General features: G+C 49.2%; 1 protein-coding gene across 3 annotated transcripts in view; it reads right to left on the reverse strand.

Moving 5' to 3' along the window:
- NR3C1 (nuclear receptor subfamily 3 group C member 1) overlaps positions 1 to 26,485 on the reverse strand; it is a 102,277-nt gene that overhangs the window by 33,864 nt on the left and 41,928 nt on the right. The window contains exons 1-3 of one of the 3 annotated variants that reach the window (XM_046900388.1): positions 22,109 to 22,202; positions 21,594 to 21,861; positions 19,293 to 20,478 (exon numbers count right to left, since the gene is read on the reverse strand). In XM_046900388.1, the coding sequence (XP_046756344.1) occupies positions 19,293 to 20,464 (1,172 nt within the window). In that variant the 5' untranslated portion in view covers positions 20,465 to 20,478; positions 21,594 to 21,861; positions 22,109 to 22,202. 3 annotated transcript variants of the gene reach the window in all.

Raw genomic sequence — 26,485 nt, forward strand, 5'->3', positions numbered from 1 at the left:
GCGAAGACCTTGTAATTGCAGTACAAGTTCCACTTGCCTAAATCCTATCTCCACAACCCACTTTTTCAGTATGAAGAACTACAGAAGCAAAACAAGCTGACACTCAAAGTCCCACAGTACAAATCCCACAAAAACCCAGTTATACACAGAGGAATGAGCTTTCTACTCCAGTAACTTATTGCTATGGCTTTAGATAGCTGAGCGTACCTAAGCAGAAGTCCATGGACACACACACACACACACACACACACCTGCTCTGCTGTCAGCCTGCAGCAGGCACTGCCCTTCCAACCACACGCACCGGTGCCCTTCTCCACGTTTGATTAGAAGTGATGGATTGAGACCCTTATGCTGTGATTGAGAGCCTACTCCCATACTCCCAAGACCAAACTCCTTTCCTTATTCACAGCTAAAGTTTAAACAGGAGAAGAAACCAGAAGAAAACATCCGAATTTCAAGAAATTGTGTCTATATCTGAAAATGACAATTCAAAACTTCAACCACTGCAGCTGCTGCACCTCCTACTGCCACTCAGCATCAGCTGTCTGAGTGTAGCTTTGGTTTAAGCCAAGTCTGTAATTGAAACCTAAACACAACAACCTTGGCTTTAATGAAGAAGAGATGCTGACATTCAGAAAGCCTTATTTTCTTCAAATAATAATTTCACAACTGTCATTCTCTTTCATTTATAATACTAAATTCTAACTTTACATAAGCATTTCTCATATGGCAGCAAAACAGCTCCTGTTGCTACAGGAGACCGCGATCAAACGGTCCAACAAACTTCAACCCTGTGGAAGCTTCTTTCTCACACAAAACTTTGCTAACCCTTCCTAAGGGTTTTTTGGATTCATAGACAAATTAAGTCTGCATCTAAACATCTTTAGGATTCAGGAAAGCAGTTAACCTCTGCTTGCTTTGGGATGGGCACGTGCCCAAAGCTCCAGCACTGGGACCAGCCTGGCTCCTCCCTCCCAGTGCTCCAGAGCATCGCTCTTCCTTCACTCAGATCCTCAGCAGCCCCTGATGACATGTGACTGCTGTAGAACTTTTCTTAAGGAGGAATAAATAACTGTACCATCAAAGGCTAGCATTATTTCTAGCTTGCACTCAAATCTGTTAAGACCACATTGCCTTTGAAGTAATGACCAAGTCCAATGTTTGTTATACCACTTACTTACATGTTTCATCCAAGAAACATTAAACAAAGGTCAAATTGATAAACAAGAAAGTTTGCTAATAGGAACAGCCTGAACATCAACTCCACACTTAACTCTTTGCTTCTGTATGCAATTCATAGGGCTCTAAACAAAGAGAATACAACACATGACAGCAGGAAGAATTAGGGAGATGCCTGGTGGTGGTAGTGAGGCCTTCCTGCACATAACTTCTTTAACCTGTTGTTAACATTGGCATATCCACATGTGGGTGTGCATTTACGTATCCTCCCTCCTGTGTTCACTGTCACACTTCAATTTATCCTTGACATCACAAATAAGCCGAGGGGGTTAGAGTAGAACAAGCTACTCAACATGCTGCCTAGGGAGGTTCTTACATGCTTGAAAGCTATCCCCCAGTTCTTTCATTCAAACAGCAGACACAGTTCCAAAGACATCTAAGAAATTAAAATCCTCTGTTAGAAAGACAGAAATAGAAAGGCAGGATAAATGACCTCGGGCTCGCCCCAAAGCACACCTGGCCTTCCAATACAGCTCTGTATCCAGCTCTGTAGCCAGGCCGTTCCTATCCCTCGATACTGAGTTACACCTCTGCCAACAGCAGGCAATTACTGTAACCAACAAGAGTGTATCTTACAGCTTTCAGAATGCATCCTCACATGTAACAAGATTGGGAATTGCAGGCAGAGGGAAGGACTGGATACTTGGTATTTACAGAAGCAATGTCACTTGTAGCTCTGGGTGGTGAATATTCCAATGACTGCTTTGCTCTGCCTCTCAGCAGAAAACCTGGTTCTTTTTTGGCTTCCTGGCTGCACTCCTCAGCACTGGGGCTGCTCCGACAACAAGTAAACAACGCACTGTACGTGGGCTCGGTGCCAGCTGGCCTCCTGCTGGCCTGAAACTTGTGACTTGCATTCAGACTCAGAAGAATGCCTTTTTACATGGTCATTTCCTTTCCTTTCACATACAAAAAAAAGACAACTTCTTTTCCTCCAATTAAATAGCTTTCCTGGCCTAAATATTAAAATTAGGAAAAGATAGCAGAGCTAATCAGAAATGGGGGACTAATGCATTTTGGAAGGAAGCTTTTGACTCTTCCTTAGAAGCCTTCAAGCAACAGCTCTGCAGCTGTGGGCCAAGCAGAGGTTCATCTTGAAGCTCATCTCAAAGCTCATCTGTTCTGGAAGTGTGCAGCAGTTTTAGACGCAGCTCTGTTCCATCCCTGAAGCACACAGTGTGTGCTGCAGAGCTTCGACCACATGATATGCATCGCACCGGGGCTGCTGCCTTTGGGCTTTCTGAAGCTGGCAGTGTGCCCCACATCAAGCACCACCTTCACAGTAGTGATACCAGTGTGTTTGAAACCACGCAGGAGGGGAACATCACTCGAAAGATCTAACAAAGCACTGTAGGTGCTGGGACACAGCCGGTTGGAGCAGCCTTGCATTCTGCACTTGCATGGCGAGATTTCTTCCAATATCTAAGTGATCTTATTAATGTAATGATCAGTTAAATACATCTACACTGTAAGTAGGAGAATAATTAATGAATGTCTATAATTGATCTTTTTCCCTGTGTAATTACACTAGAGCTCTGCCAGGAAACTTGCTGCTTCTCTCCCACGTCTCTTTCCCTCCTCACTCCAAGCATGCTCACATATTCCAAAGCAAAATACTTCCGCGAGGAAAACTTCAGTTTGTGTACTGTGGTTCACAGTTGTGGCTCTCTGAACAGGGAAGAATTTCTCAAAGGCACTACACAACGTGTGCACGATCCATTCCAGCTTCTGAATACCTCAGCCTGGCATAAACGTACATGGGAGTTATTTCGATGGCATCTTTTCACCTCATTTTGTACATGCACTGAGGAATTTGGACTGTTTGGATGTTAAAAGCAAATCTGCTTTTACAAGGAACTTTACAGTAATTGTTTTTTAAACATCGGTCTTAGATGTAATCTCTATTCTTGGCCTTTAATTTGAGGTCAAAAGGAGAACATGAAGTCTTGGCAATACGGTTGAAACAGCAACATGGATATTATTGTGGTTAATTTACTTTTTTTTCTTTCCTCCGTAGAAGTCTGCTTCCAACTTAATTTTATCTCTTTAGTGATCTGCATAATGCATATCTGTTTAAAAAAGGCCACCTCCATCCAAGTGACACTGTCCTGTAATTGCAGCTGCACTCGGGGCAATTCCTGTGCTTGGTTTTCCTTCTTGGGGGAATGGGGCTGAGCTCTTATGGTCAGTGCCTGCTCCAGGTCCTGATGGGGGTACGCCTGCACGGGTCCTGGGGAGGCTGTCTGGAGTCCAAGAAAGAGATTCAATGTCCTGCATTTGTGGAAAATGAAACCAGACGGTTTTCTGAAGCATGAGGATTGCTGCCAGGAGCCTCCCTCGTTTTCCTCAAATAAATGAGGAGGAAAATGCTTATTTTGCATCAGGCTGTGGAAGAATCTCTCCTTTAATCCCATGTGTGAAACTCCTGCTTTCATGCTTTTATTCTGGTCTAAAATGCAGAAGCTGAGAAAGGCTTTGCAGAAATTATTTCGGATTATTTTGAATGCTTTCCCTCATCAGTGGGCCCCACCGACACTCCAGCACAAACTCAGCCCGTGTCTCATCTCAGTGACCAAGTTAAGATTCCCTGATGCTTTCTTTGGTCTTTTCCAGGCCTTGTTTCTGTGGATGGCATTCCCTACAATATTCCTACAATTACATTTTGCAGCTATTGGCTTTATTAAAAAAACAATGACAACAAGAAAAAAAAAAAAAACAGTCCAGAAGGTCTTTTTGAAAGGAATAAATTCCATTATTTCTGACTTCATAGCATTCTCCAGAGACTGTTATCCTGGTACAAAATCTACCAGTGCTGAAGCATGCAAACTGTAAAGAAGATTTTGTTTCATGTCATTGGAGGCTGTGGGAATTCAGGTACAGAGCTAAGAATGAGCACAGACAGCAGAGGAGGCAGAGCTGTGTCACCTGGGGCCGATCCCCCCTGCAGACACAGTGCTGTCCCCACACACAGAGCGGGCACTCAGTGCCAGGCCCAGCCCCAACATGACCCACACAGCCCAGGCCGGGGCAGTACCAGGCAGTACCACACCACTGCCCTTCTCCTGCATCACAGTATTAAGATACTTCAAGTTTCACTCCTAAAGCCTAAAAGGTGCTGACACCTCAGTCTGTGGCTCAACATAATAATGAGATGATGGAAAAGCTCACGTGGGCTTTCTCTGCTTCTGTACCCCTCAATGCGTCCATTTCCCAGCTCAGAGTGGGTTTCCCTCAGAAAAGAGCGACTCTCACAACTGTGAGTCCTTAAGCAGAGCTGAAGGAAAAATGCCAGATGGTGCACGACTTGTGATTAAAACAGCAAGAATAAACAATACAGGGAAACACTTATCATTCTCTCCTTGAAAAGGCGGCCCTGCTTATCTCCAGCTCTTGGCCTCGCTCAAGCCATCACAACAGAGATTAAACACCACAGACCTTTGGCCCTGTTCTGTATTTCTGCGTGGACTGCTGCTGCAGAGCAACGGCTCAGGCTGTGACTGCTCCACGATGCTGGGAACACCACTGCATCCAGAACACAGAGAGGAGCTGAAATAATGGCGGCTGGTGGGTTTGTTGCTTTAGCATTACCAGTTGAGGACAATCGTTATATTACAGGACTGTGTTTATATTTGTTCTTTGAGAGTCCTCAGCATCCACAGCTTTAGAAACCTCTGAGGAATGACGATAGGCAAAAACCTCAGAGAAGCAGTTCTTATTTCTTGAGCAATAGGACAGCAGTCAACAGGAAGGTCTATGTTACACATAGGAAAAACTACGTATCGATTGTGCATTGAGTGTCAGAAAAAAAACACAGATTTAAGGAGTTGATTCCTTCATATGGATTCATCTACAGTTTATATTCGTAATATATAATATAATTTCCTCACTGAAATTCAGCTGTGCTGAGATTTAGAAATACAATGATCTGAAATTCAGTTTCCCACACCAGGCAGTGGGGAGAGAAACCTGCACTGGTTGGAGTTAACCCCATACTGACTGGTCAGGGCAAACCATAGCCATGCTTGTGAAATCAGCACCTCATTTGGCTCTTGACAGCAGGTGAACTTAACTTGGACTGAAAATACGACTACTGATTATTATCACTACCTTTAAATTTCATTCTTACGCTACGCTGGTTGTTAAAGCTTCTTCCTTTTGGAATTTTTATTCTCATCAGTGATGGTTAATTTGTTCATATCATCTCAGTTACAGACCAGCAGTGAGAAACACTGAACCATCCCCACCGTACCCCATTTGCAGGACTCAGATACTACTGTAACTCTTAAAATCAGGTTTCTTTCTCTCTCAGCCAGATCCCATTACTGCATTGCCACCAACAGATCAGATTGAAGGAAGCTCCTCAGACAAGGCAGGAGCTGAGGACCCTCAGTGTGCCTTGAGGTGACTCCAGACAGACGCACAGCTCCTTGTATCACAGGGAGGGTGAGTGCAACTCGTACCTGTGTCCCTACACCAACATTACATGAACAATCACTGCACTTCTCAAAGCAAACCCCTCCTGGAGCACATACCTCAGTACTGAATGGATTTCATTTTTTCTCCATTTTGTCTCCTTGCTGTACACTTTTGGGGGCTCTTTTTAAGGCAAACATCTGACACAAACACAGGTGCTCCAACAGCAAATCCCAACTTGCCCTGACGGGAGGACGGGTTGGCAGAGCAGTGGTGTGCCGAGGCCGTACCGAGCAGCACGAGGAATTTTTGTTATCCGTTCTGATAACACAGAACCTTATTTACTTTTCTGGCTGCTGTTGCACACTGTGCTGATGACTGCTCAGCACCATTGGTGACACTGCAGAGCCCCCTCCCTGACCCACAGCTGCCAGCTCTGAATTACGCCAGGTGATCTCCCCTCCGTGTCTGACCCTGCCTCTTCTCACTCAAACCCCCACCCACTTTTCTGTGCTCACTGTGCTGTAGTAGAGCTACCCAGCATGGCGCAGTACCTGCTCAGCACACACAGAACCCCCACTACCTCTGCAGATCCTGGCTCTCACTGACCCTCAGGGAACAGGACAGTCCATTTCCCATCCTGTAAAGCAGCCACAAAGGTCTTTTGCTTCCTATTCTTTAACCAATTCTGAAATCTATAAAAGGACCAATCTCTTTCAGTTCCATGACAACATTCTTCTTTTGCTTTTTAAACAGCCCTTGGCAAGAACATATGTTAAAGACTTCAAAAGAAGAAAAAAACCCACAAACCCATTAGAGAGATCTGGATTTCCCCCCACCCCACGCTCTGCGACACCCTCAGCCCGCAGCGCTGCAGGAAGAGGCACTTTCCTTGCAGGAGCAGCATCACCTCCCCCATAGCGTGGGATGCAGGCCGGTCTCACTGACTGGGTTCCTCCGCCTGCAGCCACACCGTGGCTCTCTGCCACTCTGAGCACCTCTCACAAGGAGCTCTTCAAGTTCTCTTTTCCCTCCTTAATCCCTCTCTATTTCCTTTCTATAAAATCATAGAATAGAATCATAGAATCGCTAAGGTCGGAAAAGACCCACAGGATCATCCAGTCCAACCATTCATTCACCCTTCACCAATGGCTCTCGCTAAACCATGTCCCTCAACACAACATCCAAATGCTCTTTGAACACCTTCAGGGTCGGTGACTCCACCACCTCTCTGGGCAGCCCATTCCAGTGCCTGACCACCCTTTCAGAGAAGTAGTATTTCCTAATGTCCAGCCCAAATCTTCCCTGGTGCAGCTTGAAGCCATTCCCTCTAGTCCTATCACTAGTCACCTGAGAGAAGAGGCTGACCCCCAGCTCACTACAACCTCCCTTCAGGTAGTTATAGAGAGCAATGAGGTCTCCCCTGAGCCTCCTCTTCTCTAGACTGAACAATCCCAGCTCCTTCAGCCGCTCCTCATAAGGCCTGTGCTCCAGACCCCTCACCAGCTTTGTTGCAATGTATGTTTCACCTTCTGTGCTCTCTGGGATTTTTGCTCAACTTCATTTGGGCTTCTGCCTGTTCTGAAGCATGGATTTCTTTGTGACTTTGATCTGCTCAGCGACTCAGAGCTACCATTGTACCACCTCGCTGTGCATCCCAGCACACAGTGCTGCTGGGGGCTCTCCAAGCTGTTTGAGGCATGCTGCTGTCTCTTCTTTGGGTTTCAGGGGGGTTGTTCTTTAACCTGATCGCCTTGTTTACATTTAGTTCCCTCTTCTACCCCAGCCTCAGTCCGCTCCCATCAGCCATGCCCAGCATCACACTGCCGTGATGGCCACAACCAGAGATCTCTCCAACCAGATCTTGCCACGCTCCAACACCTGTAGCGCTTCCCCTCCACCACTCTGCATTGCTCACAGCACCTCCAACACCGGCTGCTCCTAATGCATACTGTGCCACCAAGGGCAGCCTGGTGCAGCCAGGGACAGCACCTCACACTCAGAAACCCACCTGGAAACACAAAGCAGTCACTGCTTGTGGACCATCTCACGATCTGGGGCAGGCTGTTAGCTCAGCAGCTCCTTAAAGATTGCAGCAGCTCACAGATTAGTAACAGAGTTTCTTACAATAGAATGGCAAATCATTGTTGTTAAACCACCGCTGGCATTTTAAAACTGCCTAGAAAAAGGCACTGATCACCACAAGCCAGCCGCTGCTAAGGCATGCTGCTGGGGAGGGACATGCCAGAGCCACAAGCACTCACACAGGCCAGGTCACATTTGGATCCTTCGGTTTTTTTTTTTTTTTTTTTTTTTTTTTTTTTTAAGCTCTACAGGTCTTTTAAATACAGAACAAAACTGAACCCACAACACTTATCCCACCCTGAGGGCAGCACCAGCACTGCTTTGGGTGGTTCTTCAAAGCCACTTCATCTTCTAATGCACAGATAAGGAGCTGTGTGCCCTTCCTAAAGCAGAATCATTACAACCTTCCTTGAGTACAAAGAACACAAGTGAACAAAAAGCTTTGAACTTATTTCCCTTCCTTAGTAGAGAACCCAGAAAGAGACACTCTGATCCAAAAAAGAGACTCAAGTTTGTTCATAAAGAACAGAACAAAAGCGTATGTGTCTCCCCCAGGTTGTTATTGGTAAGAGCATGCAAAATAAACCTCTCTGATGGTTGAAATAGGATGTTTGTGAAAAATGTTTTGATGGAAGGTGGTAGAGCAGCCTGCCATCCATTTCTATGGAGCTTTAGGGCTTCCCTTGTTATGTACACGCTTCATTTCACTTTGTGCTTTGGATGGCAGTTTCAGAAGGGCCAGGGCCTGGAGCCTGCTGCACACAGGAAGTTGCAGTCAGTAACACTTCGGAATCCTTGGAAAGACTCAAAGAGCTGAGCACTGCATTTCCTTTATAGCCCTTCCTCAGTTTACAGAGGGGGTCAGCCCAAAATAGCAGCATCCGTCACTTCCTCCCTCCCCAGCAGCGTTCAGTGCAACTTAACCATATCAGTTTGCTCCGAGAGCTGGAGCAAAATAACTCACACAAACAAGTGCACTGCTGACAATATTCCAACCCCATGCTTGCTCTTTAATACGATATCAGATGTTCCAACCTTTAACACATTAAAAGAATCTTTAAAGTGATAAAATAGGCCCAAGCTCTCTTGACAAACCAGTTGCTCTTGTTGCAGTTGTCAGATATCTCTCCTGACTAAATGTCATCTCACAAGCATCCTACCATCAACTGCTCACTTAAAAAAAACAACAACAACAAAAAACATTCTTTGCTACTGGAAGTAAGGAACTGTGGGCACTGAGGATTAGATGATGTTTGCATCTTATGAGAGAAGCCCTAGCACTGAACTTCATTTTTATTAAACCATGCACTTAAGGTGCAAATAAGCTGGCATTTTATTTGAAGGCTTGTCTGCTCTAGCTATGGAAAGCTAATTCATTACAAAACTTGTTAGATTGGTTTTATTAAATTGGAGTGTCAGAATAACTTCCTTGTCAGTTTAGAAAATGGCAGATGTGCAGGACATAGTAGAAATACGTGCTCAGGAAGGACAGGATTCATTAAAGTATATAGAAGTCAACATCAAAGGACTTAACAATAGACCAGGACTCACACTGGAAAAAAAAAAAAAAAAAAAAAGAGTTCCCACCAAAGTCCATGGGGCCAAACGACCTCTAGGATAGCCTGGTGGGTAACAACACAGTCCGAAGCTGCTCATGGTGAGAGGTGCTGGCACTGCACAGCTGCTCACATCTGCAACAGCACCACAGCCACCCACATCTGTGAAACAGGAGCTCTTCGTGTTCATTTTCCTTTTGAGCTTTAAGTTTACTGATACAATTCAGTCAAAGCAAATAATGCACAATGCAATAAGCCTTCCCCTTCCCCCCAAAGGATTACAAAATTTACAAGGTAAATTGGTTTTAAAAATAAAAGAGACTTTATCATTCTTTACAAATTTGCATTTTAAACTGTGTTTGTCTGGAAATCTGAGCAAGGAGGTAAGCAAGCTTGCTTCATTTATTTACATGTGAGTACAACATACAGCCCTCCATTCCTTTAATGTTCCATTCCATTTGGAACCTCTCTTTTCATAGCGAGTATCCCTTCAATACAGTCATTTACCACACTCACAAAGGCCTAATCTGAGCTAAACAAGAACAGAGTGACTGCTCTTTTTGACATCAAAACAAATAACTAAGAAATGGTGCAACCCTTCAACATCACCATCATTCATGTATGAAATCTACCAGAGCTGATGAATGAAACAGAAAACTCAAACCAGTGCAATAAAGGTAATCCCTGCCTGTTTCTTTGGAGCTGCTTTACTGCTACATCATACAATGGTTCTCAGGTTAGAACCATTCAGTCCAGCCCACCCAGTGCCCTGGCAGTGCCTTTGCCCACTGCAGTGCTGCTGGAAGGCAGCCGGGCTGCTGCATTGGGCTGCAAGAGTTGGGAGAAGGCAGTGAGCAGCTGCAGCTGGATCAGAGCAGCACACAACCCTGGGGCCCTTGGAAAGAATCTCCTCCACATGCCTGAGCCAAAAGGTTTCTTATGAAAGGTAAGATGTAATTTACTTTCTTTTTTAATATGTTAAAAAAGGAAAAACCAAACAGGTCTCAGAAAGCCACTTCCAACAAACTTGACAAAAGCAGAGTCTGAAGTCTGTTGCATTACAGAGGTAAAGGATCCTTTTCTTCCAGGCGGTTACAGAGAGTTTTGGCACCGACTGCAGCACAGATGCAGACAGACTGGATGAGGGCTGGAAAGCTGTGGAGATGCCATTAGCTCAGAGCAACTCCTGCTGCTGCCGACCACAGCCTCAGCTCTGAGAGCCACAATGGGAGCATGAATGGACATGAGCAGAAAAAACAGAAACCCAACTGTTTTACTGCACTTAAAGATGGGAGACAGCAGGAAAGGAGGCACCGGGCAGTGCCATAAGCATAGCCCAGGAAAGTGAGGAAAAGGCAACTCTGTGGCAAGGAATTCTAAAGAAGCGTACATGGATTTAAAGTTAGCACAGGTCATGTTCTGCAGTCACAAGTTCAATTTCTCAGTTCTAATACAATAACTCCTTCTGCAGAACTGTGTGGGAAGCAGCACCGTGGAGACTGGGAGCTCCCCAGCAGGTGAGCACCAAAATCCTGAGCCTTCCTGACAAGTTCTTGTGCTTTGCTTTGCACTTACCAGTAAGACAGCATAACTCACAGGGGTGGGTCAGGGGATCCCTAAGTCCTTCTCCCACTCCACATCATTTATACACATCCTCCCTTGAAGATTTTGGTCCGTTCTCTTCAGATTTACCTTCCCCTTCCCCTGCACAAGCACACCCAATAGCTGCCGATTTCTTCATGGTTCCAGACAGAAAGAGACCAAACCACAAAACCCCACTGACAGTATTCATAAATGAAGGGAAGTAAGCAATGTAATTCCACCAACTTGAAAAGGCCATACAGACCTCCCCCGCAAAGCACAGCATGCAGACCCAGCGGCAGCACCTGGCTTATGAGATCCTTGCTATACGACCTCCCATTGATGTGTCAAAACATAAGAGATGTCACCCAGCTCCCTGCTCACCTCCTGACTTCACTGTAAAGATTTCCCCACTTGCATTAAAAAAAAAAAGACCACCAAATGATAAGGAATTCTACTGATCACAAAGAACTGGAACTGGTTATTTCATATATGGTTTGCTATTATTGCACTAAATATTTATTATCTTCCTGAAATCCCACATTCCTTCACTTATCTCCAGCATCTAAAAGCTTTTCTGGATACCAATTTCAGGATCTTTAATTTTTAAAAGCATTTTTAATGCCTCAGTTAAGACTGCTTTCTTAAAACAGTTTATATTGCCCTTTATTCTCATCTGCTGCATGTTTTAAGAGAACCAAAACGCAGAGATCCTTCCAAAGAATTCAGCTCCAGGCTGGGATGATGCAATTCATACCTGACAGAAGATTAGAAGAAACTCACCGGGCATAGCAAACCAAAGCAACTGGCTGCAGCTGGGACCTGAGGAATGCTGCAGGAGGAAGGCATGCAGCCAGGCAATGTGCAACTGAAGTCAGGGCACCAAACTATGCAGTGTGCTATTAGAGATACGGCTTTAAATCCACAGCAAATGCACAGGTACATGCAGCACACACATTTCCAGCTCTAATTTGTTAAAGAGATTGAGCCAATGGCTTTAGAAATATATTTTTTTCAGAAAACTATTATGAAAAACAAAGAAAAGGGAAGAAATACACAGGTACACAGATATTTAGTGCGCCCACGGGGCAGACACGTTGTTATAAAACAGTCTGTTAACAATTTACGCATTGAGAGGTACCAGAAAGCGGAACACCGATCCAGGCCAGTGATGCCCCACACCCCATCCAGGGGTGCCCAGCAGTGCTGCAGACACAGCCTGCTGGGTGGCATGGGAGCTGAGGGCTGCAGCACTGCAGTGCATGGAAGGGAACGTGCCATGGCAAACAAGTGGGACTTATTTGTACAGAGATGCACTACCATGAAGGAATTGGCGCCTGCACTGCTAACATGCTCCACCAGCACTGTTCTGCCAGCAGCTCCTCTGCTACAGCAATTTGTACCGCAACACTACCAGCCCATGTTATCACAGCACCGCGCATTAGCACACACAAACCGGGCTGTGTCAGGCGAGTTCTTCAAGTAACAACAAAAATAAATGGCATCAGCTGCTCTTTTCCATCACAGATACCAAACCCACAACCAAGAGGAGCTGCACAGAAGGGGCTGGTGGGACCATGCAGAACAGCTGCAGGAGGCCAAGCCTGCGCTCCCAAAGGCAGCTTGTGATGGCACACCACGGCACAGCCCCAAGCAGCTAAGGGACCTGAAAGGTGTGCCAGCACTGGGCAGGGCTGCAGCCCAGGCACCAAGGATGGGTGGCAGCAGCAGGCAGCCCCTGCACTGGGCCAGCCCGCAACACAGCAGGGACCTGGAACAGCCACACGCTGTACCACAGTTGGGCTGCACACCCTCTGCCAGCACACAGCAAGATGGAGGTGGTCGGCCTGCAGTGCCTCAGCAAGGCTCCCTGCAAGCAGGAGCATGTCTGCAGATACCCAGGGGAAGGCACATGCACAAAAACATCTCTTCACCCCCCCACGTCCCCACCAAAGTTTCCTACAAGACAAGAGCGAAGCCCCCGGCATGGGCAGGAGACAGCCACCAGAGCAAACCACAGGAATTTCCCGGTTCTCTTGCGATAAGTGAAGCAGCAGATCTCAGATCCTCCAGAGAAAAACAAGCAGGAACAAACAAACAAGGCAGGCCAGGAAGCCAGCCAGTCACTGCCTGTTTACTTGCTGGAATAAGCTACAGGTGGCAGTGACACGGCTCAGCTCCCACCTGGCAGCACTGGGGCTGCCCAGGTTCCACAGGCAGTATTTTATCAGGGAGACTCTTATGACCCCATTTACTTTTTTAACAGAAAACCAGAGTCCTGAGAAGCGCTCACTTCAAGCTTGTTTTGAAAATGAAAGCAACCAGAAATGTGAGATCTGAATACAGCGGAGCAGAGCCAATCGCGCCCTGCTGCGAAGAAGTTCCATATTAAACCCTGTGTGACCACGAGGCACAAACACGATCCCCATGCCCAGCTGGTTCCTGACACACACAGTAGTGGTGCACATCATCACCAATTGCACAAAGAATGCACTGCTGTAAAAATCCACAGCAGAGCTCAGTTCCTTCACTGGACTACAGCAGAACTGAGCTCGGTTCAAGGAGGATACCATTACTTCAGAGCTGCTTTCCCAGATGCAGTTTTGCCTTTAAGATTTCAGGAGAACTGACAGCTTTGAGCAAAAGGCAGAACTCAAATATAACGTTGCATCTGCACAAAAAAAAAATTGTAGCAGCTTGTTGGACATTAATCTTTAAAGTGCCTCGGGATTATTACTTTCCAGGAAGAACTTAACATGGAGTGAGGATCCATAGGTACAAGCAGAATTGTGAGTTTTAATTATAACAAATTGACACAGACTATATTAAGAACACAGTTGGCTGGTACAGAAACGTACTCTTCAAGATGTCAAGATGGATTTGCAGAACACAGCTTCCTCCAGAAACTCACACAATTGGAGAGATTATTGATTTTAGGAACCATTAATACTAGCCACTACATGATATCCTTCAGAAGTAACACCATGTCCTGGAATCCAAACACAATTCTCTCTCTCATAAGAGCAGCAAAGAAACATGACCAGCCTGGCTGCAGTGCTGCCCTGTGCCCAGCTGGTCCCAGCGGGTCGGTCAGACAGCACAGCACAGACCTGAACAGCACTCCAGCCAGCAGGAGACCTCCAGCAGAGAGCTTCTCAGCAGAGTCAGCATCAGTTGCACCAGCTAAAGGCATGGAAAGCACATCTGGAACACGACACCTTCCTTCCTCATGGCAAAGATGAGGTAAGGAAAACCTCCAGGAGAGAGTGCTTGCACTAACTCGTGCCCCCACCCCAACGCACTGCCATTGGAAGAAGAACTACTCACCTCCCTAACTGCAGAAGCTGGGGCTGACGGGCTCTGTCTGCACCCCATGCCTTCACCTCAGGTGGGGTGCTGTGCCCGGTCTGCAGCCGCATTGCTGCAGCCCTGCAGGACGGGGCTCCCAGCTGACACTGCCCTCCTTTGGTTCCAGAGCCCAGCGCTCAGAACAGCATTAACTCCTGGCCTGTGAGCGTCTTGGTTGCTTAAACAAACGCTGTATCCTAAATGGATTTCACACCATAGCAAACCAGTTAGAAAACCTGTCACAAGAACAACACGCAGCCTGTGTAAGTAATGATGCAATGCATTAACACTTCAGCAAATTGTAAGATTAAATTTGCATATACTGGGAGACAAAGACTATGAAACCAGAGAGCTTAAGACAACAAACTCTTGGGACCCGCTGCACAAATACTGTAGAGTTAAGTGCTCCTCCTAGCAACTACCTTGCTCCACATCTAACTGTTCTTAGAAACACAGAAACAAATACGAGCTGATTATTTTAATACATTTTGGAGTTCATTTCTGTATGCCAGAGATGACACACAAATGGATGTTTAGCTAACTCTGAGGTCATTGTAACTACAGCTCTACGAAGCTTTGGGGTTGAAGACAGGATTTCATTGATACAGTATCTATCCCAAAGATGACACTGGAACCCTTTACACTACCCATAAATACCTCTAGCAACGAAAGTTCCACGAGTGAGGGATTGTGGGGAGGAAAGTTACCACCAGGAAACATAAGCTCATTTGCTCAGCCTGGCCCGCTCTCACCAACCATGGCAGCGGATGGTGCCCTGTAGGGAGGAGTAATGAAGAACCCTGAGGAAACTGCTGCCAATCACATTTTGGGCAGATGAGGCAGGGCTGGATCCTTCATGAGCTGCAAGAATCATTCTGAAAAGACCCAGAAGCCACAAATTAAAAAAAAAAAAAAAAAGTAATAGCTTCTTTTCATGACTAGCACACAATAGGCTAATGGAATTAAGAGATGATCTCCTCGCTGAGCTTTGCACTGCAAGGAGGAAAAACCCACACAGAAGTGTGACTGGAAGGTTTGCACCCAACATCTCCGGGGATCCAAAGCAGTCGGATATGGCCGCACTGCCCCGCTGTGCCCCAGCAGCAGCTCTGTTACTGGCAGTGGAAATGCACAGTGGGATTTCGCTCCTGTTACGATGGATTAAAAAGTAAGTATGCAATACCAGCACAAATCAACTTTGCTCTTTGTAAGCCTGAACTTGGCTTAGAATCAGGGTTGTCACAGTTTGGGTTGGACTTGAAAAAACCTGCTCAGCTACCAACCAGCAGAATGGATCATTTCAATGGGAAAAAAGTAGACTTCATCTGAACCGGTCCACTATCTACCTGCTACCTTAACTCTCACAGCACCCTTTTGTACATGCTGTGTGACATTCCCGATTCTTTCCTTTCTGACAAAAATAAAGATCAGCTCTTCTGCTGTGGGTCTCCAGAACTCAAACACTGAGCGCAGGGTGACTCGAAGCAGACAAGTCACAACACAGACTACCAAAACCCCAAGCAACCCCTCAGCACAACAAGTCCGCTCTGTATGTCAAAAGCAAACGACCAAGCTGGAGACGCTCGCAGAGTGCCATGCGTGACGTGCTGCTGAGTCAGGCGGTGCAGCCCCGTGCCGTGCCAAGCCACAGCCCTGGCCAAGGGCCATACCGGGACAGAGCAGTGCGGCCGGCGGACCCCTGACCTGCACACCTCCGGCAGCCGCCCACCGCTTCCCCCTTCCTCCTGAGATGACCTCCGAGCCCAACGCAGCCCCAGCAATGCAGCCCTGAGTGAAGGGCGGCTGTTCCTGGAGCAGCATCTCTGTCTGCGGCCGCAGCAGAACTTCCCCTTCAGGTTCTGCTCTGCTCACAGCTCTTGCCCTTCTTCAACCCTTCCTGATCCCTATCCCCACAAGCTGGAGTGCTAGGAATGATTTCAGATGTAACACTAGAAGCCGTAGCGCTGCCAAGGGGGCCCACTTTCTGTAAATTCTGGCTGTAGGCTAAGAAAAAAAAAAAATAGAGAACTCTGCAGTGCTGCAGCGCTTCTCGCCGTCCTCCGCTCCCCCAATGAGCCACATCTCCAGGAAGTCGGCAGCAAGAGAGCCGAGTGGAAAACGCATTAAATTCACTGCTCCAGAGAGCAGCGAGCACACAGCATTAGAACGTGGAATTCAACCAATTTCACTTTGTGCAGTACATCACCAGTAGTATCAGGTTGGAGACGGACACCACCAAAAGCCCCAGTTCCTCAGCACAGCGCTTGGCAGAGCCTCGCGGCACGCCCTGCCCCATTCCCAGACCCCGAGCACTTCTCCTGGAGCAAGCTGTCAGCACGCAGCTCCCGCAGTGCCTGGATGGGGCCGTCCCACAGCCGGGGCTCCCACTGCCCTGCACAGCCAGCTGTGTGCCCAGCCCTGAGCCACAGACGGCCACTGTGCTTCTGCCCACTGTAACCAATTCCCTACGTTTGCATTCTGTGCAAGCTGCATTAACTTCAGAATGCCTTCCGCTGTTCGGAGGGAAATTGATTAGCTTTCTCAGCCCTGATTATCATATATCTCATTAGAGATGGTGTGCTGCGCTATCCTTAGGAAAAGAAATTGAAAATTGCATGAGAAGCTTAGAGCTGTATGCCTATGAGACATCACACACTCTCTGTTTGGACAATGCAAGCAGCGCTGCATGCACACCTGAGCACAACCCTGGCTGCTCCTCCCATGCACTCAGCACGTTAGTCATGCTTTGAATAATGAAAGACGACCACCAACAGGAAGAAATATTTCCTATTGCTAAGTGCAGTTCAGTGATCCCAGCCTTCATCTCACAGATGGGTACCTCAAAGAAAGCAACCAACGGAGCCCCAGATGCCCGCAGGAGCCTCCCGAGATGGTTCTTCCTTTGCTTCTGGAACAAATGGTAAGAATGCCATTTTTGTTAAATCTCCTACATAAAAAACCTACAAAACATCCTCTGAAAGGGACCCAGCTCACCCTGCCCACTTATGACAAAGCTGAGGAGGAACAAATTCCTATCCCAGCCCCTGGGACTCATCGGCACCCCGCAGTTATTTTAAAATAAGATGGCGTTGCCTCTTTTGTAAGGGGAAAAAAGTGCAAAAGCAAAGCAGGCAATGCTGGGCTCAGAACTGGACTTGTAGTTTTAATATATTTTAAAAAATAAATAACAGCTTCCCTAAACACAGGAAATCAAACTTCTTTAAGCAAAACCAGGAGCAGCCTCATTTTCCTTTTAACACGTATTTTAGGTTCAGCTCCATTATCTCAAGTAAGGCAGAAGAAAACATTAAGAGCTACAACAGCCCCAGAGCCCATCAACACCACATGGCCACACCGCCTGGCACATCACCGCCCCCAGAAGTGCGCCATAACAGCCAGGGCAGCACCGGGCACTGCTGCCCCTTTCGCTGTGGGATCAGATCTGCGCTGTACACATGAGGAGCTTGAGAGGGTTTTTCATCACAGCATTATCAGAAATGAAACACGCAAAAATGGTGTTTATGAGACTGCCCAAAGCATTACAGATGATGTGCACAGCACTCAGCTCCCGGAGCACTCAGGTCCAACCACACAGTTCTGTACAAGAAAAACAATGCATCAACTTCACAGATAGCCTCAAAAGTGATGTTATTATTTATGTGGGACATGCTCTGAAATCCATCTCCCAAACCCAGAAATAGTTCTCACTTGGATACAGATTTTGTTACGATCGTCATATACATATATATAAAAGTGGGGAAAAAACCAACCCCCACCCCCAACAAAAACCTATGAAATAAATGAAGAACAACATGGAAGTTGGACTGGTCATGCAAAAGGTTTGTACAGAGGATTTCTGCTGTCAAATAATTGATAAAGCACATTCAATATTCATCCATCAAAATGGACCGTCTCCCCAAAGCCCGACTTCCCTTCCTGGCTTCCTGACGCTGCAGTTGCTCTGAAGATGTCACTAAACAAACACACACCTCTGCTACGAAAACCGAAAGCTACCGCTGAAGTGCAGGCTGCAGCAGCTCACAGCTGTGTCCTGAAGGGACGCAGAGCCTCCTCCATCCCACTGACCCGTGGGAAAGCAGAGCTCACACCGCACAGCTCACCCTCAGGGATCGATTATCAGCGGGGCGATCAAACATGGAGCTCACACAGACAGGCACCGAACCCACAGCCGCCTCTTCTCTGCATTCGGACCCGAAGAATCATTTCCTAACGTCCTGCTGACACGCACCAAAAACCTCCTCCCCAGGTGAGGCCGCGCCGGGCTTTGTGCAACACAGCCAAGGAAAACACAGCCGGCGCTGCAGCCAGACCTGTCCTCCGAGCAGACACAGCGCCCGCTGAGCGCTGCACTGCTGTGCCGGCTGCAGGGAGAGAGGGAAAGGCCTTCAGCTGAGCAGCCGTGCTACGGGACTGCTTGCAGAAAGCACGGCACAACGGCACGGCCAGCACACGCTCAGGGCACACCTCCTCCAAGCACTGCCTGCAAGCAGCCCCGCTCCGGGTTAAACCCAGGTATGGGTAAATCTCTGCAAACGTTCTTATCTCTCCAAACGCAACTATTAAACGAACTGCTGAGCGTTTCCTACTCAGAATCCTCTTGTCCATGTAAGGCAAACGCAACCCCAAGCAAAGCTAGAACTCTAGTTCAGCTTAAATGCAATTCTCCAAATTTACCCAGCAACCAAGTTATTTTTGTGCCTCACATTTCAGTAACACCAGGGGGAAAACAACAAAAAAAACCCTCATGCTGCAGTAATTGATCCTCTGACCCCTGAGAACGGAGCGGCTTTTGGACACACAAATACTTCCCCCCTCTGTGCCGCCCTGCAGATCCTTCCGCCACGGACTCCATTTCACTCCAGGATACATTTTAAACTTTTTTTTTCCTGCTCCTTTCCTCCCTTTGGCAGCACAGCTCAGCATCCAGCTGTGCCCAACAGCCAACCAACAGAGCCACAACCGACCTGCAGCTAAAACCAAACCCGACCTGCATGCAGCTGTGCAAAGTATGCTTGCAATATTTTAATAAAGAGAAATAAAATGGATTACCTTGAATAGCCATTAGAGAAAGCAGGTCTGCCAGAAAGGTTGAGCGTTCCCAAGGGAGCTAAAGCCTCGTCCCCTGATCCCTGGCACCTATTCCAATTTTCTGAACCGGCAGGAAGAGATGGAATGATATTAAAAATTGGTTTCTGATCCTGCTGCTGAGAGAGGGATGCAGTATTTAAATCATAGTGATACATCTGTCCCCCAGAGGTGCTGACACCATGGATAGAGATGGCAGAGACTTTAGTACCCAGCATATTAGACCCGGAGAAGTTTGCCTGACAGTAAATTGGGCCCACGTTTTCTTGCTTTATGCCAGGAGTACAGAGTTCAATGAAGTCTTCCTTTTCCGTTTTCACTTGAGGCATCGGCATTTTGGAACTGGGTAAAAGGTCACCACGGTCATTAATTTTAGGTTTAGTGTCAGACAAAATGGGGGGCTTGCAGTCTTCCCCCAGGTTTCCCTCCAGGAGGAACGTGTCGTCAGCGGAGATGGGGGACAGCAAGCCTCCGTCATCGAGCAACGGGTCCAGCCGCCACGGACTCCCATTCGGCTCTTTGCCAGGCGATACCGATGGCAATTCCAAATCCTGGAGGATATCCAGGGTGCTTTGGTCTTCAGAGAACAGCTTCAGGCTGCCGCCATTGGAGCCGACCTGGCTTTGGACCGAAGCCCCCGGCTCCAGGGGCCCGCGGCCAGCCATGCCCACAAAGTCCGGCTCCAGCGGCGCCTCGGACGACACTGCTCCCTTCGCGTCCTCCGCCAGGCTCGAGGACTTGTTCAAGCTTGCAATGCTTTCCTCCAGGAGCCTGAAGTCCGTTTCTCCAGAAGAGATGCCAGTTTGGCCCTGCTGTGAAAATCCAAGGTCGTTTCCCATCACTTTCGCATCTGTTTCACCCATATACAGTCCCATGGATAGCGACACTGCCTTGGACAGGTCTGGCGGAGGCACATTGTTTACCAATCCTTTTGAGAAGTCAGCCAGAGCAGGTTGCTGAGCAGAGTCTGACTGAGAAGACACCGGGAGAGGAGCTGCAGATACAGGGGCTTGTGCAGAGGCTCCACCCCTGAAGGGCGGATGGAAGTCCATCACGATCCCTCCTTTGGTACTCATGAGCGCATTTTTCCTGGTTTCGTCTTGGTCTGACGACTTAAGCAATTCTTTGGAATCCATGATTTTAACATCAGCTATAAAAAGATCACAAGATATCAAAGTTAGCGCATCAAGGCTACTGTAATAAGAGCGTAAAAGAAAGTGAAATCATCAGCCTGGTTTGGTGACTTTGAGGACAGAAGCACAGCAAACTGAGCCACAAGCTGACATACGCCACGTTTTCCCCAAACCCGCTGATATTTGTATTTTAATGGATGAGTGATAAGAAGAATATTTCTTTTTTAAAGCTTTGCTAAGGCTGCATGGAGCGCTCCGTGTGCCGGCACACAGCTCAGAGCCACAGCACAACGGCAGGCACTTTGTGAGCACTCCCCAGCTCTGCTATAGCCACGCCAGCAAGCAGAGGAGCTGCAAACTGTGAAAGTGCCTCATTCACAGCCTCCGACAGCGACCTCCCCAGCACCGCTCGGTGCCAGCCAGCCCCAACGCGGCCGCTGCCCGGGAGCCGCACCACCTCGACGCCCCGGAATGCTGTGCCTCAGTTCAGCCTAAAACAGAACACGTGAATCCTAAAATTAAGTCACCGTCGTTCTGTAAATAAGCCCCACATTTACAAATAAAACTCAACTAAAACTGAAGTAGTATTTTTATTAGCTTCAAACACTTCAGAAGCTCGCGGCTATCCTCCAAACCCATCTAGCACCGACAGTAAATCTCAGTTTCATCTGTTTGCGTTTATCCTATTTACTTCAGCGCAGAGCATAAATATTTGGAGAAAAACTGCAAATTCTTATCCGAGCTTCCCACGCTGCCTCTCCGCTGCCCGAACCCCGCCGCCCTCAGCCACGGGCCCGGAGCACACAGCGCAGCTCCCGGTCCCGCACCGCCCGCCCGGCTCCGCGTGCCAAAGCGAGGGCCGCAGCCAGCAGAGCGGCTCCGTGCGCGCAGCGTTAAGGTGGCCCGACCGAGTGCTCCGCCGGCGGAACGAGATCAGCTCAGGGCCGGGGAAGGGTTTGGGATCGTCTCGCGTAACCTCGACGCGGCCGAAGGGAGAATCTCTCGCCCTCGTTTTCCAACTCGCGCGCGACGCTGACAGCCACCCCGACATCCAAACACAGCGCCCGAAATTCGGGGATCGTGAGAACACCGCGACGACTCCGTGGGGAAACCGCAGCAATAACTGAAATACCGAAGCGTGGACAGCTTCGCACAGCCCATTCGCTTCGGCTCTGCCGCGCTCACGCGAAGGGAAGGCGCCCGAACCGCTCCATCTGACGACGTCCCCCGGCAGCAGCGGACACCCGGAGCGGCGGACGCGGTCGGAGCGACACGCGCGGACCCACGGAGGGACCGAAGAGCAGCGAACGGCGTTACGTGCGGCCAATTCCCGTTCGCGCGGCGCGGCTTCCCGAGCAATGTGTCGGGACCTGTTGAGCCGTCTCCTGGCACACCCACTTCTGCAAAATAACACCGGCCCACGGCTGCGGGGCGCCGCGCTCCCCCTGCGCTCAGCTCCCCGCGACCACCCGTGCTGCAGCGAAACCCCGGGGCCACCCCCAGCCCCGTCCCAAGGGGCGGCTCGGCCGGCCTGCCCCCCCCCGCCCCGGCGCTCGGGGCATTCCTGCGGGGCGCCCCCCCCCGCACCCTCCCGAGGAAGTCCCCGGCCCCGCGCTGCCCTCCCGGACCCCCCCCCGAGGCCCTTACCTCGTCCGGGGGGGGAGCGCTGGGTCCTTCAGCCGCCCACCGCCATGGCGGCCGGGGGCAGCGGCAGGGGGCAGCGGGCTGAGCGGAGCGGGGCGGGCGGAGGAAGTCAGCAGCCGCCCCTCCTGGAGCGGAGCGGAGAACGCCCGCCGCCCCCCCCCCCTTCCTCCTCCCACCGGCCCGAGCCCCGGCCCGAATCCCCGCCCCTCCTTCCGCTGCCCGCGGCACCCCCTCGCTAATTAGCGCTAATTGCCTCCACAGACTTTGCCCCGCGCCGCCCGCCCCCTCCCGCCGCCCTCCCCTCGGCCGCGCCGCGCTCGGCGGTGCTGTGCCCCAGCCACAAAATGGAGGACGGCGGCGGCCGCCTCCCCGCCCCCTCCCTGCCGCCCGCCTCCCCGACGTGGAGAGGGAGTGGAGCCGGCGGCACTTATAGGGGCGGCTGCAGCGCCCGCTCCGCTCCGCTCCGGCCCCGCACGGCTCCGCTCGGCTCAGCTCGGCTCCGCGGGGCAGCGCCCGCCGGGCTCAAGCGAGGGGGAACGGTGCGACCTGTTGGCTGCGGCGGGCAACTGCAGTCTGCGCCCGGGCTCCGAGGGGCCCTCCGCCGCCGCCCGGGCTCGGCCCGCTGCCGCGAGGCCGCCCCGCCCCGCTCCCGTCCCGCTCCTCAGGCGGGGGCAGCGCCGCGCGGGGGGGGGGCCGGGCTGAGCGCCGCGCTCCGGGCGCTGCCCCTCCGCGCACGTCTGTCCTACCGGGCGGTGGGTGACAGAACGCGGGGCGTGCAGGGGGCGGCCAGAAGTCATCGGGAAGGCACTCACAGGTTTACGTGTCGTTCCTCAGGGGCCGCTAGAGGAGTGGGGGTGAAGGGCTTGAGCTGAACGAGCGGAAACTGGAAGGCCCACGGGGCAGCTGAAGGCAAGAGGGGACGGGGGCAGTCCGGCTGCAGCACTGACAGCGCGCGCGTTGTCACTGAGAGGTGCGCCTCAGCCCCGCGGAACGCTGTGCCGCTTCACTGCGAGGTGATTTGGGTGGTTCTGAATAAAAGAACGGCAGTGGGAGTTCGGCGGGGCTGGGGTGGATCGAGGTGCAGAGGCTCAGGAGGACGCGGCACCGCTGGAATGGGACGCTGCGGTGCGCTCTGCTCGCTGCGGGGCCACCACCCGTAACGGCGGCCGAGCGCGGGGCAAGGAGAGAGCAGGAGCGATCAGAGAGGGTGAAGTCCAAGAGTGAAAAATATAATGAAATGGAACCGCAAAGCAGAAAGCTCTCGCTCAGAAAGTGGAGGGAGCAGGGCGTCCTTTCTGGGCACGACGAGCAACCCTCGTGCCTTGGGCGTTCCGTGGAGCTGACAAATCTCGGTGATGGGGGAAGAGAAGCAGTGATTGTCAAACGACACAGGGATCGGCTGTCCTGGTTTGGGGCGATTAATGACGTTGGAGGTGAGGAGCAGGTAATGCCTGTGCCAATGCAGTTGATGATCGGTCAGTATCTGTTGTGGCACCCAATAGATCACTTCATGCAGTACTGATCACATCCCTGAAATGGGTTTTCTTTCTTTCCCGCTGTTTAAATCCAGATTTGGATATTCTTCCATTGGGAAGGGAAAGAAAAGGCCAAGAAAAGCACCATTTTGAAAGCATCATAAATCCACCCTTATTAGTTGCTTGTTATTATTATTATTTTAACACAGTGTTGACTTTTGGAACATGCTGCTCTATGTTTACATATGAAAAATAAATGCATACTGTGTTAGCCTTTGTATTCCTCTATGCTGCACATATGGAAAATGGTTCTAAACATCCAGATATTCCTCTGCAACTCCCCTTAATCTCATGGATGTTTGAAAGGGATATTTAAAATGGCATTTAAAACTGTCATCCCGTGCCATGAATTACAGCTAGCAGGAAACACTGCTTCCCATATGAGAGCAGCAGAGCGAGCAGTCAGGCTACAGTCAGAAAGGCTGCAAGACCTTTGCTATCAGGTACAGGAATGCTGCAGAGGACTTCGGTATGAAGCAAAAGCCAGAACGTCTCCCAAAGCAGGAAATCCTGACACACATCCGGGGCTATACCTAGAAAATTTACTCCAATTTACTGCTCTGTGAATATTCTACCATAGAAACTCTCTTCCATTTGGTGTCAACCAAATGGCAGCCTGCTCAGCCCAGCCCTGGGGTGTGTGCCAGGACATCAGCCCATGCAGGAGAGCTGGAGCTCCGCACTGAGCCAGCGCCAGCTTGGACTTCATGCTGTCTCAGGAACATGTTTACCATAGCTGGTTATTTCTAAGATCTTTAGATGAGACCTCTGTTTATAAACACACTTGGATGCTTGGTTGAAGCTGGTTTTGAAAAGTAGAGAGTAAGATGTTCCTCCTCTAATTAATATCTTGATATCATCTTTTATCCAAGAGGACATGATTCTGTGTTGCTCTGCTGCGTTTATCTCAGCATTATGCAGTGACGTACAGCAGTGCCAAACAGTGAGCAGAGAGCATCCCACGGCTTGGAGTGAGGGACACCGCAGGGTCGTGGTTGCAGAAATGAGATGTGGTCAGGGTAGAATGATTTACATTCTGACTCTCACAGAGGACATTTTTGGCTTGTTGCTAAGCACAGCAGCATTCGTTACAAGGCCGTTGTTGGTAAGGCTCGTGGTAAACTGTACAGCTGCACTCATGTTTGAATGCAGAGTTGGGTTTGCCCGTTGTCTTCAAGTTGCTGCTACGTACAAGAGGTCTGACTTTTAGATTTGTTCCCTTTTAAACATCATTTATTGAATGGAATAAATGAAAAGCCTCAGATGTTTCCTACCTCTCGTCCATTAAGTCAGGGAGGGAGCATTACCGACTCTCACTTCTGCTGGCCATCAGTGCTGCAGGAGAACAAACTGCGCAGGAAGAGCTGCGCGCAGCAGTGATGGAGCAGCTCAGCTGCCTGTGTGCAGCCGGGCCGACCTCCTCCTGCCTTCCTCCAAACACAGCAGTTCCCCGTGCTACTCCCACACTGTAAAAATAAATGTGATGTAGAAATGTTTTCCAGTAGAAACATGAGAGCCAGTAAATAACTACCGGAGAACGCATTCCGTGATGATAGAGTGAGATGAAACCCATCCTCTTTAGTTCCACTAGTCCTCTTCTTCTAAATATACAAATTCTGGCATATAGCAAACATTATACAAATACTGTTGGTATTTTGCAAATGAATATATACTTAATATATACTTAGCTGACGAGTTCAAATACAGGAGATTTTTTGTCTGCCTCAGAGCACCTACTAAGTCTGTAAGTAATAACATTCTACGTAAAGAAGAAAGATACTTGGGGAACAGAGGGAAGAAATTTGAATCTGGGGAAGGCCGTTGTATTGGCAGTAAAAATGCTGGCTGCCAATCCATGCATCGTGCTGAAAGAGTGAGCAAATGGGGCTACGGCCGGGGATTGCCCGGCTTGGTGCAGTGCTGTGGGGCTGCAGGAGGAGAGCGGTGGTAGAACTGTCAGAGCAGAGATTGAAAGAGGGAATGAGTGACTGTATGTTTCTGTGCCACCACATAACAATGTTGCAAAGATAAGGACTCTCAACCTCAACAAACATTAAACATAGACATTAAAATATGTATCTAACTGTGAAACATTATTAAATCACTGAAAGTGTGGTTATGACCCTCGTGGAGGAGACGGAGCGATGCATTGGAACTGAGAACAAGCCTCAGATCTGTGTGCAGCATTCCAAGTGCCAGAGAGAAACTCCTGAAGTGTTGCAGAGCGCTGTGTTGGCTGCAGGCACTGCCTGTCTGTGCGAGGGCTGGGGTGGGCAGGGAACCCCGAGACGAGCAGATGGTGCCACGTGTGACCAAAGCGAGCTCGTGTCATGTGAACCACACAAAGGGTGTAGGTGAAAATGTGGGCTGGAGTCACGGGGTGAAGGCTGACCCACTCCAAGCTCAAGGAAACAATGTAAAAACACACCAGCAAGTCCAAAACATGGGAAAATGTCTCTGGTTACAAATTGCTGACAAGCCCAATAAGAACAGAGCTAACACGTGGGTCCCGGCTGGCAAATGTATATAGGCCTCTGAGGATCTGCACTACATCGTTTTTTAGTGCCAGAAGCAGGCTAGAAAATAAATGATTGAACTGTTTCCAGATGAAGCGATGTGCTCATGAAATACAATAGCAGCAACTTTCTCTGCAACCTTCAAGAAAACTGTGCCTGAAATGGCACTAGCAATTAATGGAGATCGGGTTCAGTCGGTTGGATCTGCTTTGCATTGGCAGCACTGAGGAGTCTGCAGGCTAAGTGACTGATTTGCCAGTATTTCAGTTGAAGTACTGAAATGGACACAAATGATGTCTTTGATCTCTGAAGCAATCAATACAAAGATA

Source organism: Gallus gallus, chromosome 13 (assembly GCF_016699485.2).
Source record: "Gallus gallus isolate bGalGal1 chromosome 13, bGalGal1.mat.broiler.GRCg7b, whole genome shotgun sequence".
In the NCBI taxonomy this organism is placed as follows: domain Eukaryota; kingdom Metazoa; phylum Chordata; class Aves; order Galliformes; family Phasianidae; genus Gallus; species Gallus gallus.